The following is a 13,518-nucleotide window of genomic DNA, read 5'->3' on the forward strand; positions in this document are numbered from 1 at the left end:
AAGAGTAATTCTTTCTGAGCCAGAAGTATAAAATCAAACTAAAAGTTTAGTAGGATTTAAAGAACATCAAACAACATCATCGAACGAGAGAGGAACATTCGCCTTCTCTATGAAGAATTTCAATGTTCTCTCCACTTTTTGTAGACAAGACTTACCAATATCCACATTTTTCTTCTTTTCCTTTACTTCTTCGAGCTTCTTCTCCAACCAATCAACTTTAAAGCCACCTTGTGCCACGTCAGACACTGCAGCGGATGCTTCATCCAGATCATCATCAGAGATCTCCGCAGGCAATTGGCACAGCGTTTCAACGATTCCTAGGAGTACATTCATGTAAGTTGTCCTCAAAGATCGTTTCTTTAAACGGACTTGTGATGCAATGTCAGGGTATCTTTCAAATATACGTTTCACAGATTCTACCTGAGAAAAGAAAAGATATTATACAAGCTTTTAGGAGTTCTAGTTGTATGCTTACTAATCTTTAAGTTTCTTACTTGTGAAGGAAGAATTTGAAACCCATTGACATCAATGCTTTCTTTCAGTTCTTGAGTCTTGTTGAGTAGATTATAAGACATTGCACCATCCTTATCTGATTCACCTGGTGATGTGCCCATGGTTTTAAGAGCAACAACCTCAATTAAAATTGTTACTTGTCCGGAAACAAGAAACCCGGCATCTCGTGCAAGAAGGTTGAAAGGGGGTGGTGGTACTATTGGATAAGGACAAGTGGGAGGTTTCTCATCATCAAAGTAGAGGTCTGAAACTGTGTCATCACGAGAAGTACGTATTGCATCCAATGAGTACACGTATTAATTTGAATAAAAACATGTCAATTCAATGTCACAGCTTTGCAAGAAACGGTATAACTTAAAAACAAAAAAAGCAACTTTGAAAAAATGTGTAAATAGAATCCTACCTCTCACACTTGAGCGTTTTTGATAAATCCCATTTACTATAGTTAAGCGAACTTTTACATGTCTTCTCCATGTAGAAGTCAATGACTGAGAACAATCAGCGACGCCCATATACTGATACGAGAACTCAAAGTTGGTTCCATTGGGTATGGCAAGAAGACGCCTATACACAGAGACAAACAAAGAAATCACCTAAACTTATAATTAAATGAAAACATAGTTTAGAACAAAAATTGGTACAGGTTATTTAATTACCATCTACTGCCAGCAATGAGAAATGGATCAGAATGAGTCTGCTTAGGTTTCAAAACGGGGAGATTCTTTATTATCCAGACGAATTTTTTTTCAACTTGCTGCTTCCCCATTAAATGTAACCAATATCAAGAGAACAAAGCGAGTAAAGAAATAGACACAGACTCAGAACTCAGAAGTCTGAACCTCTTACACAAGCCAAGCCAGTCTTTGCCTAGTTTGAAACAAAAATTCTGAGATGAAGTTCACAAATAAGGCTCAACCCTAGGAGAAAATTACCCTTAAAACAATTAAAAAGTAGAGAAATAAATCCGATTGCAATATAGAAAGAAAGTGAGAAACTAAAAAGTAAAAACCCTAGGTAGACTTTAGAATTGAGATTGTGTTTCCACTGCTGGCTAAATCCAAGTCACATGCTTCTCACATGTCTTTATATATATGATTTTTTTTTTTTTTTTTTGAATGTCAAACTTCTTTCTTTATATGCCATATATCGTAATTATTGGAAAGATGTTACACAATTTGAATGGGATGTTCATCAATTCTTAAGATCTTCTTGTCTGCAGTTAGTTGGAAATTTCCTTAATATCAGCACAAACTTTTTTTAATTTCCAATATCTTGCCAACCTCGTTTTATGTTCGTTGCTTTCTCAAGATCGTTAGTGAATATTATCAATCAATCATTCTGCTTGTTATGGATTTAAGAATTTGAGCAAAGCACTTTTAATCAATGTCTCCGGAGGGTGATGAGCATGTGGTATTGTCTCCCACAAGCAGAAGTTGGTGATGATGATGCCAGGAATATGGCGAGTTTATGACTCAAAGTTCAGGGAATCCTCCTCTGACCAAAGATACAGAGCATACTCTGTTCAGATACAGAGCAATTACGTTTTCATCAAGTTAACATATTTTAGAACCAATTGTTTACCAAAACCAAGGGACTCACTCCATTACAACAATAGTACAAGGAAATTAGAGATACGATAATTTATCATCCAAATTTTATAGAAGAACTGAGCCAAGACACACCAAGTTTAGAATCAAACAAAAGTTTTTGAGAACATCGAACGAGAGAGGTACATATCTGATTGAAGATCCTACAGATCAACCTAATTTCTGAATGAGTTTCAGCAACTCTTCGTCAATTTGTTGCAACCGAGCCTTAGCAGTGGCCACTTTCTTCTTTTCCTTTACTTCCTCGAGCCTCTTCTCTAACCAATCCACTACAAGGCCTCCCTTTGCGGCATTTGACACTACGGAAGATGCTTCTTCTAGATCATCATCAGAGATAGTCCCAGGAAACTGGCACAACGTCTTAATTTGTCCGAGGACGGCATTCAGGTATGTTGTCCTCCGCCAATTTGTCAGAAGAATTTCTGATGCAATGCCATGGTGTTTTTCAATTTTACGCTTCACTGATCCTATCTGTCAAGGACCAAAGGTGAACATACGATATCAACAACAAAACCTCAAATGCAGAACACACGGTGTTGCTCATATATTGAGGTTTGCGATTAATTTCAAGTTATATACTTTAGTCAAGTACTAATCTTACGTTTCCTATAATTGTTCGGTAGCTTTATTAAACATGACACTAACCTTGAGAACAATCTTCAGTCTTCCAACTTTAAGAAATCCGCCATGTTCTTCAAGATGGCTGGAACGCATGAATCCGATTCGATAACGACAAGTGGGGGACTTCTCGTTGACACAAAGCTCTGAATCTGCAACATCTCAAGAATCAAGATACATAAATACATTGAATCCAAATCATCATTAGAATACATAATTTATATGTAGCACTAAAATGAAGTAATGAGTAAGTAGGAGGTATATAGATATAAAATCACGTACCTTTCACCAAAGAACAATTTTTAGATCGTCGATTAACTAAAGTGAAGCAAAGATTTACATTGCTTGTCCATCTAGAAGGCAGGGACTTATGATCAGCAACGCCTAAATAATGATAGGAGAAGACAAATTTATTTCCCATGGGTGTGAGAATTAAACGCCTGCAGTTAAAAATAAAATAAAATAAGAAGCAACAAAAAGAGTATCATGATTGAATCACTGCAACATTAAATGGATAAAACATATGAAAAAAACGGTCTCTTTGTTACCATTTGCAGCCATCAATTAGAAGTGTATCAGAACAATAGTACTCCTTAAGTTGCTGAGAAGAGGAAATATTTATCCTCCAGACGAATGCCAATCTACCTTTGTTCCCCATTGATGTGATTGAGACTATAAGAGCATGAAGGAATTTCCACTATGAAATCTAAAACCGAAATAGTAAGTTCGAACCAAACAGATTTATTAATCAACTTAAACTAGTTATTATCAGATGTTACACTGTAGTACTAGTTTATAACATGGAGAGGAGAGAGGATAAGGAATGCAAATCGTTTTTAGTACGTCGAGGTAGAAACTCTAGAATTTGATTATGGTTTTATGAACTTAAAGATTGTTAAAAGTATAAACTCACTTTTATTAGCTTAAGAAAATTAGTTCAAAACTTAAGTTCTCAATCTCTCTCTCTCAAAACCACTTACTTTATGTCATGCCTAGACATCTATATATATAGTAAAACATCAATCCTAATCCTATTAGGAAACACGTAAGCTTAGATAACTCCTAAACTTATTTGATCCTTATCACTTTGAATCATAACTTAAATAGGATTAGTGTAGCTTATTCCTCAAGCTAACTTCAAACTTAAATCAACAGAAACTTTATAACGCTTGCGGAACATAAACTTTTATAGTAACTATCTGTGCATGCAAATGCAACGTAATAATAATACATACTGACACTGTACTAGTGATCAATACTTTCCCCAACCGTCACGATGCATCAATGGGTACGATTAATCGTAAATAGGTGAAACAACGTAACTTTAATGGAATACGGCTACTTATTTTCCTTGTCACTCAGTTTTCATACTACACGCATCAAAGACAATTAGATAAAAATGTGATAAAAGATAATTTACGACCAAATATAATTAAACATAAATTTCCTGAAAAGATTAATATAAAAATAGACAAACAGAGGATCGAGCACAAATTGAAAACAGAGTACTCTGTTTCACAGCCGATCCTTCTTTAACTCCATCTCCTTGTCTTAAAATTTCCCTTATGTTTTTGCAGCAGCATTGCTCAAGCCTTAAATCTCATGACGGTAGATTAAAATGAAGTTATGATCCAAGCTTAATGATTTCTGACCTGCTCAAGAAAAGGCCATGTTTTTTGGGTATGTGGGAGAGATTGTGTGAAGATCATTTCTTGCAAAGACTATTTATTGAACAATGATCAAGTAACTTAAAAGATGGGAAAATTAGACTAAACTCGGAAAATAACAAAATCAAGTCTTTATTCATCGATCATAAAGAAAAGTACATAAACAAGAACATCATCAGCACTTGGGACTTTTCAATTTCAGCGTCAAGTTGTTCTCTCAACTCTATCCATACACTAACGATGCAGGGATATCCTCAAAAGGAGAATCATCTCCATAATCATACTCCGCATCACTATCTTCATGGGCATAGCAACCACTCATGTCATCCGCATAAGAATAGTCATGATGATCCCAATCATCATCATATTCGTAGTAGTCACTCCAGTCCTCTGAATAAGCGTCATCATGCTGAACAAAATCCTCATTATCTGCATAACGATCATGAATCTTCTTTATTTCCATTACCATACTGACAACGTTGTTCCCCAATTGAACAAACAGGAATCTATCTGCGGTCAAACTGCAGAAAATGTGCAAGAGAAACCATAAGATCAGTTCTTGGTTTAGGATTTACAACAAACATAACTAGTTGCCATGCTCAGAAAACTGTTAGAGTGTTAGGATCCACGAGATCAAAGACTAAAGGATCAATAAGTATTATCTTATACACTCTTTGCACTACTCTAATATGTTCAGGAAAGAACATAAATTGATACACACTCTGCTATATTCAACATTGATAAGATAACAATCAAAAGTACAGGTGCATGAAGATGACAAACCAGAGGATCAATGCAATAGTTGAGAGTGAAACGGAAAAAAAAAAACGGAGAAAAAGGTACTAAATTGGTAAGAACTAAGAAGAAAAAGAAAAAAAAAGAGAGCATAATAATTGGTAAGAACTAAGAAGTAAGAAGTGCTTTAAACGAGAAAATGTTAAATCTCAATTATTTTGTTCTATTAAATTGCTTTGGTTGACGACAAAAAGTAAATAAATTGCTTTGGTCCAGTTAGAGAGGATTGGAAAAACCGTAACCTAAAAGCTTCGTCCTTTGGGGTTGTGATACAGGAAATGGGAAGGACGTGGAAGTTTAATAGAATGTGATTGGTGGAGGTTTGGGTTATGTGTTGGCAGCTGATGGTTGGCTGGAAATGAGAAGAAGAGCTGAAGCTTTATAAACATCTAAGATCACTTTGTAGAAGATTAGAATTGAAAAAGTTGTTGAGTTTGTTAGGTTTCTCTTATCTCTAGTTCTGGGTTTGTAAACCTTGATTCATCCTCTGTGAAGATCCCTAAGAGGTTCTTACAAGATGAATTATAGTATTCTGCGTTTTATGAACGTTGGATTCTCGTTGGTGTTGAGTAACGATTTGGATTTGGTTGCGTATTGATCGAAGTATTGATTCTGTATTGATTTGGTTTATTTGATACAAAGGCCTTTGAACCATCTCTCGTTAAACTCTTTCCATGAGATTCTTCGGCGAATCTTCTTAACTCGTAACTCCAACGACTCCGCCGTTACAAGAGCCACATCCTCTTCCGCCATTGATTCCGAGGAAAGACAACGCTCTGATACCATTGATACAAATAAACCACAGCTCAATCATAAAATCAATACATAGTCAATACTTCGATCAATACGTAAGGCGAGAGTGAGAGGTTTGTAGGCTAAAAGCTAATAATAATAATATATTTTTTTTAAAAGTCTGAATCAGACTTGCTGATCATTAAATGTGATCATATTAGTTGTTTAAGTTTATTAGGTTATCATAAAATAAAAACCCTAGAGAAAGACAGAAAGTCCAACACATGAGCGAGGAAAGGAAACTTAATGTTATTGTAAAATTCACTTATCATCATCATTAGTCACCATTTCATAATGTTGTGCGTGTACGTAGTGTTAGTATACACGCATTAGTCACCATTTCATCACAATTCACTTTTTCTACACACTGGTTTTCAGCACAAAAAACCAAAAAAGATAATGGCGAACAAAATTGCTGTCATCGTCGCGCAAATTAGTTCAATTCAGAAAAATCAGGTGACGAAAGCATTGGTCAAAGAAGAAGCATCACCAATATTCTTTCTTACTGATGCACAAATCGATTAGGTTCACAATGTGGTTTCCTTAGTACAGGGTCACACTTTGCTGATCACTGATAATAACTTGGCGACAGTCCAAGCGTTTCGTGCTTTGAACCTGAATGTCCACATCGTCGGGGTCACCATCACTTTCACTCGTCAAGAGTTTGCTGAACAGAGCATTGCATTCACAGCGGATCAATGTGATCATATTGTTTAATTGGTTATCATACAAAAAATTTAGAGAAAGTCCAACACATGAGAAGAAAGGAAACTTAATATTATTGAAAATTCATTAAGCAAATTAAAAGGAAAGTAAAAGCAAAAGCAAAGTAAAACAAAAATAAAAAAAAAGTAGAAGATCTGCCATTGATCCAACCATCCGGCAGATCCCAACCGTTTGATCTAATATTACATGGATTTTGTTTTTGGGCAAAACAAATATTTTATTTTCAACACATGGAATCTTTCTCTCTGACTTAACAAAGAGCTTGATCAGTATTTGAATTTTTTTTTTCCTTTCAACCTAACTCAAGTTATCAATTAATGCGGTACAAGGGAATATCTTATTATATAAAGTTTGTTTTACTTAATAAATACTGATTTTAAATATTCTTACAGAAAAAAAATCAAAATAATATAAAAAAGATATTTTAAAATCATCATAAATTTCTAATAAGAAATCAAATTTAATTAAACAATATAACCAAAATCTAAAAATATTACAACATAATTAAATTAAAATATTAAAAAGATAGAATAAACAAATATTGATAGTTAGTAGATTTCGTTTTTTACAATAGGTTTAGAACTTTTACTTTTTAATGTTTTAGTAAATTTAGAAATGACAAATGTCAACATCTTATCGATCTTATTAATGAGTATCTTTGACATCAACTTTATATAATAAGATATATTAATACATAATTAATCCTATCAACTTATGATACATGTATCATGTTCTGAAATCTATAATTACAACAATTATGACTTATGGTATATATATATATATATATATATATATTGTTCTTTTGTAGATTTACAACGACATGTGTCGCAGAATCACAATTTAATAATTAGATTTCATAAATAACATTCCAGAGGAAAACACACCTAAGATCAAATCTATATAACACTTCACACACATATATATATATATATATATATATATATATACAATTTAATACTTAGATTTTATACACTTCACATAACATACATATATACATTCTCTTTAAGAAATATATATATATATATATATGTATATGTATAACTTTACTATAAACAATTTCTTACTTAAAAACTATTTGAATAATTGACAGATCTCAAATCTATAGAATAAATATTATAAACTAAAAAAAGTCACACTATCATTATAAACCTAATTAAAAATAATTAACATAATCTCTTTTAGAGATTTAGTTCTATTCAAGGCTTTATAGATATGATATACATAAATATATGTTTTCATATATAAATGTGTATGCTTCAGATCATGAGTGAAATATCATAAACAAGAAAAAAAAAAAAAGATAACAACTAGTCATCAACTCGAAACAATATAAACGAAGCACATAATCGAAACACCAGTCACGAAATGGAACTGCACCATGACGTAGTCGAACATATTCTAGAGAAACTTCCAATAAAATCATTGCTCAGATTCAAACTTGTGTCAGTACAGTGGAACTTTATAATCGAATCTCAATATTTCAAGAAAAAAAATTTGATCTATCGGCAATCACAAGATCCTGATATCCTTATCTTATATCCCCGTGAATATAATGATGATCATCCTATAAGGATATTAACAATGAGTTCATCCGATTTGATCAAACTTCCTATTCTTTTCCCCCCGTGTAAAAAGACTCATTTTGAGAACTACCCGCTTTTGCGTGTTTACAGATATTCAGTATCTGGAAGTTGTGACGGTATGCTGTGCTATTACAATCACGCTAATTGTATTTATGTGGTCAATCCAGTTACTAGATGGTTTCGAAATGTTCCTCAAGCGAGATATCAAGCAGTTGTTCTCGACACGTTAAATAGAGAAAGATGGAAGTTTATGAATGACCATGCCCAATTGTGTAGTCTAGGATTTGGGAAAGACAAATTCACAGGCACATACAAACTAGTTTGGCTGTATAATTCATTTGAGATAAGCCTTGAAAACACTACAACCTGTGAAGTTTTTGATTTTAGCACAAACACTTGGAAGTATGTTACCGCTGCTCCTTGTCGTATTCTTAATCACCATATTCCAGTACACTTAGATGGATCACTTCACTGGTTCACTGATGAGTCTATTGGGGAAACAAGAATATTATCATTTAATTTTCATACAGAAACTTTTCATATAGTCCTAAAAACTCCGTTTCCTGAAGCACCTTCGTCATATTCTAAGAATATTGTTATGTGTAACCTAAATGATAGGCTATCCGTATCGCAAAAAGAGTGGCTAAGACAAGAGATATGGTCATTAAACAATTCAGACATGATCTGGGAGAAAATTTATTCGTTGAATCTAGATCCTCAATTGTTCAGAAATTTTCCTCCAACGGCTCTCATACCAAATGCTATTCTATGCGTCACTCCTGTCACGGTTTTGAAGAAGACGAAATCACTAGTTCTTTTTGATACACTTACACATGTGGGGAATCGCAAGTTTACCATATATGATCCTGAATTGAGATCTTATGATGCATGTTCTCACAATGAGCGCTACGCTGGACATTATTCAACGGTGGTACCCTTTACTCCAAGCTTGATCTCAATAGTAGAAGAATAACTATTTTAATACCGGTTTTAATTTTAGTTTGATGCTTTTGGGCTGGGCCAACAAAAAAAAAAAAAAAGAGATTCTGTGAGTCTATATGGTCAAGTGATTGTAACTTTGATACTTTTGTTAGCCGTGTGGTTTGGTTTGTTGATTACAGACATTTTAATCACTGCCGAATTTATTTACTGTTAAAATTATGTAGTGATCAGTTTTGGGTTCGTCCTATAAAAGAGAACTTCATGGATTCTATACAAATCTTTTTTTAACATACATAATCTAAATAATCCTATGATAGTCAAGAAACAGAGAAATAATTATCAGCATAATGAGAATAAACATACATTAACTATAATAGTATTTAATAAAATTATAGTCAGACAACTCTTGCATACTTTCTAACCAGCAAACGAAAAAAAAAAATCAGAATAGATATAGAATGTGGGAGGCACAAATGCTAAAAAGGTTTGGTGTCTCCTATATATGTCCTAAGTTATACAAAATTATTCGGAAAAGAATAAAGTTTAAGTATTAATTATCGGCATGGAACTATGGAAGCCTATAGGAAGCTGTGTGGACTAAGTTTGAAAAGATCCATATATGTAAGTCTACTCTAAACTGATCAGTAATTCAATATACATATGCTTTCTTCTTTGAGTTCGGAAATCAAGAATTAACCAAACATGCGTCTCCTAGTATTTACTAACAACAATTTAACCTGTGCTGAATTCAATAGGAGCGGAATGAGATTTGTAACTAAACATTATTTTTATTATATTATATAATATATATTTTTGGAAAAAATTACACATTTATATATCTATATATACATTTTTGGAGACATTTATGAAATAAATCCTCAAGTTCAAACTTGTTTACAATCATATCATTGACATTAAATTTTACAATTATTTTTTACTTTAAATAATATCAAATTCAGAATCTAATTGAAGAAGGTTTTCTTCTATTCAAATTTCCAAAAGTATCGGACCAACACCCATTAACATTAAATATTTATTTTATTAATCCATTTTCTAAAAAACTATTTTATATTTAATTAATCTATTTTCTAAAAAACTGTACTAAATATTAAACACAATTGATTAACCGTAAACAATAATAATAGCCTAGATTTCTGATTAAACTTCTTGATTTAAAAAATTTTACAAAAAAAAACTCCACCATTTTAATCGACTTGCACAACTATAAATACAAAAGTGTTAAATGATATAGAGATAATACATCAAAAATTACAAAATCAAATTATAATATACTCATATAATTATAAAAATAGAATAAATTATGTAATACTATTATCTCTACATTGTAAATGAAAAAGAAAATTCACAAAAAAGTATATTTGTTGACTAAATTAAATTTAATGAACAATAAGCATATCCTAACTATATAATACACCACTACATGTTGATAATGGAAGTTATACACTACATAATATATTGATGTAAAACTATAGTAGATTTAAAATATACAAAAGATATTATTTACATATATATATATATAATATTATAAATAAATTATATATTGCCTTTCTAAACAAAATAAATATAGGTCCTCGGTGTACCGGGTGAATATCTAGTTTTTTTTTTTAAGTATGTAATTATGTTTCATACTAGAAAAAATTTTGGTTTCAAAGGGTGGAGCTTTATTACATGCGTGATAACATTTCAACGTCGTTATTGCATCCTGTAAAACCTAATCTCACTTTGGATTTCAAATGTTTCAATGTCGATATGCTTTTCACGTTAATCTCAATAATTTGTCACACTCCACAAAGAGAATAAAAAAAAAAAAAAAAAAACTCAAGGCAACGAACTTGTTAGAAGAGACTTATTCCGAGACATATCAAAAGACAAGGATTGACCAATTATAAGGCTACAGGAATCAGCAAACAACATCGTTGAACGAGAGAGGAGCTCTCGCAGCCAAAGCCTCCACCTTTTCCTTGTGCAGCTGAGATTCAAGATCCAAGAACATCTCTTTCAGCTTCTGCAACTGTTCCTCCATTGTTTGTATCCGGGCCCCACTACCCTGCTCCATCTTTTTCTTCTGAGAGACCTCATCTAGCTTTGTCTTCAGCCAGTCCATCTTAAAGCCAGCATCAATCAAATCAACAAGTGTGTCATCAGCATTGCTCAGATCATCCTCTGAAAGCTTCTCTGGTGACTGGCACAGCATCTTGATGAGGCTAAGGAGTGAATCCATGTAAGCTCTTCTGATATGTTGGTTCTTTGGACGGAAGTCTATAGCTAAGTCTGGGTGTCTTTTGAAGATATGGCTTACGGATTCTACCTGCCAGCAAGAACAAAGTGAACTATATTGAGAACAAGATTGTTATATTCAGTTTCCAGTTTAGAACTATCTCTCTAATAACAATAAGAAGATCGATCTTGTTCTTACCTGGGAAGAATAAACCTCAAACCCATTGACATCCATTGTTTCCTTTTCTCCTCCTGCCACAGTGTTAACCCCCCTACCATCATCTGCATTCTCTTGGGATGCATCATCATTATCATCATCCAAACCCTCTTCAAAGACGTCATCATCATCATCATCTGAACTCTCTTCGGATGCGACAACATCATAATCATCATCCGTACCATCATCATTATTTAACTTCTCTTGAGATGCAGCATTCTCAGTTTCTTGCGCTACTTGATGACGACAAGGAGAGTCCCCTTTGACAGAAGCTTCTTTGCTATTCAGAGATGCAATCATCTTCACAGGTTCCAATGGTACGACAATGGCTGGTGAAACGTCTACTTCAGCGACGATAGTGAGCCTGTCATCCACCAAAAATCCTTCCAATTTATTACGAAGTTTGTCAAGGGGCAAGAAGTCTACAAATCTGCTGATACTCTTGCTATCCATATAGCATTCCTCTCCTGTCATTATTTCCGAGAAACAGGAATATTTTGATAAGGATCACATCACAAGTAGAGTCATAGTGAAATCAAAAAGATATAAGAAGGAATCATCACGCAATTTGCAGTTTTACCTATTACTTTGTTATATTGAGGGTTAACATTGACAAAAGTGATGCGATATTTCACTTCTCTTCCCTTTCCTGGTAAGGGAGATCCAGGAGCATAATAAAGATACACGGACAAGCAGTCAACATGAGAACCATCTTTCATAAATCCTCCGGGATAAGCAGAAAGACGCCTGTTCCAAAGCAAAGTCACACACATATCTAAAAAATATTCCACACAAAAATATATATATATATACTATGTACGAACAAATCGTTTCTCGCTGTTTACCAATTGCAGCCGCCGGCCGTGAAGGGAGGAGAGTGGCGGTACTTTTCATCTTGAAAAGATGAAAATTTTTCAAAAACCCAAGTGAACTTCTCTTGCATCTTCGAAATCGAACCTGATAACATAATCATCAAAAGGTTATCGCCAAAGCAAGAAAAGAAAAGTAAAAACCCTAATTCCCAAGTAAGTTCGTGAACAAAAATATTAACGTGGTTCCAAAGTCCTGGTAGGGTTAGAAAAATATTATAAGCTTTCACCATTCCATCTTTTCTTATATATAGACTCCGCAGCTGTTTAAAAAAAAAATAGACTCCGAAATAACCATATTTTAATGGGCCCTTTCCAAAGTCGGTTTCAGTTTTTTTTTTTCTCTCAGCCGAACTATAGTCGAACCAAAAAGTAAATTGAATAAAACTAAACCGAACTACGATCTAACCAAAAATAAGTTCGTTAATTGAACCAAAAGTTTCTTTTCTTAGCTTTCAACTTACGTTGAATATTCAAAAAAAGAGCTTCCCTCCAATGTGAATAAACAGTTGTCTACGTCTTAGAAGCAAGATACGTGTGATGTGTCGATCTAAAATCCATCATAAATATCTGTTAACACTCTCCATCTTTCCACCTACTCAGTTAACTAATACTGCAGTAGTTTATAACATGAAGGAGAGAGAGAGAAAGGAATGCAAATCGTTTTAATATCGTCGAGGTAGAGAGCTATAACGCTTGGGGGACATAAAGTCTTAACTATTGGTGCATGCAAAGCTAATAATTCACCAGGTATGAGGAATCGTAAATAGGTAAAACAACATTAATGGAATACGGCTACTTATTTTTCTTGTCACTCAGTTTTCATACTTACAAAGTTAAAGACAATATATATATATATATATATATATATATATATCTTATATAATATGAGAAGGTTTTTCTCAACTTTTGTTAAGGAGATGACACTTGGCATGTTATCTATCTAACACC

The 13,518-nt window shown here is 33.3% G+C and overlaps 3 protein-coding genes and 1 pseudogene across 4 annotated transcripts; 1 reads left to right on the top strand and 3 right to left on the bottom strand.

Annotated features, from left to right (window-relative positions):
- Positions 1 to 66: 66 nt before the first annotated feature.
- Positions 67 to 1,267, bottom strand: LOC104715775 (MATH domain and coiled-coil domain-containing protein At3g58380). The gene is made up of 4 exons (XM_010433152.2): positions 1,170 to 1,267; positions 917 to 1,077; positions 495 to 763; positions 67 to 420 (listed from the first exon to the last, which is right to left on the bottom strand). Exons 2-4 carry the CDS (start codon positions 1,023 to 1,025, stop codon positions 67 to 69), a joined length of 732 nt encoding a protein of 243 aa, XP_010431454.2. The 5' UTR covers positions 1,026 to 1,077; positions 1,170 to 1,267.
- Positions 1,268 to 2,270: 1,003 nt separating this feature from the next.
- LOC104715776 (MATH domain and coiled-coil domain-containing protein At3g58380-like) lies at positions 2,271 to 3,396 on the bottom strand. Its single transcript, XM_010433153.1, has 4 exons — positions 3,287 to 3,396; positions 3,021 to 3,178; positions 2,766 to 2,890; positions 2,271 to 2,591 (listed from the first exon to the last, which is right to left on the bottom strand). The coding sequence occupies exons 1-4, from the start codon at positions 3,394 to 3,396 to the stop codon at positions 2,271 to 2,273; spliced, it is 714 nt and encodes a 237-aa protein (XP_010431455.1).
- A 4,598-nt stretch (positions 3,397 to 7,994) lies between these two features.
- Positions 7,995 to 9,535, top strand: LOC147939102 (F-box/LRR-repeat/kelch-repeat protein At1g09650 pseudogene; annotated as a pseudogene). The gene has a single exon (XR_015567304.1). The product of XR_015567304.1 is annotated as an F-box/LRR-repeat/kelch-repeat protein At1g09650 pseudogene (transcript).
- Positions 9,536 to 10,969: 1,434 nt separating this feature from the next.
- On the bottom strand, positions 10,970 to 12,781 carry LOC104715777 (MATH domain and coiled-coil domain-containing protein At3g58440-like). Its single transcript, XM_010433155.2, has 4 exons — positions 12,544 to 12,781; positions 12,279 to 12,445; positions 11,681 to 12,165; positions 10,970 to 11,572 (listed from the first exon to the last, which is right to left on the bottom strand). Exons 1-4 carry the CDS (start codon positions 12,669 to 12,671, stop codon positions 11,165 to 11,167), a joined length of 1,188 nt encoding a protein of 395 aa, XP_010431457.2. The 5' UTR covers positions 12,672 to 12,781; the 3' UTR covers positions 10,970 to 11,164.
- Positions 12,782 to 13,518: the final 737 nt, after the last annotated feature.

This window comes from Camelina sativa, chromosome 9 (assembly GCF_030686135.1).
Source record: "Camelina sativa cultivar CO46 ecotype springtype chromosome 9, ASM3068613v1".
NCBI lineage: Eukaryota > Viridiplantae > Streptophyta > Magnoliopsida > Brassicales > Brassicaceae > Camelina > Camelina sativa.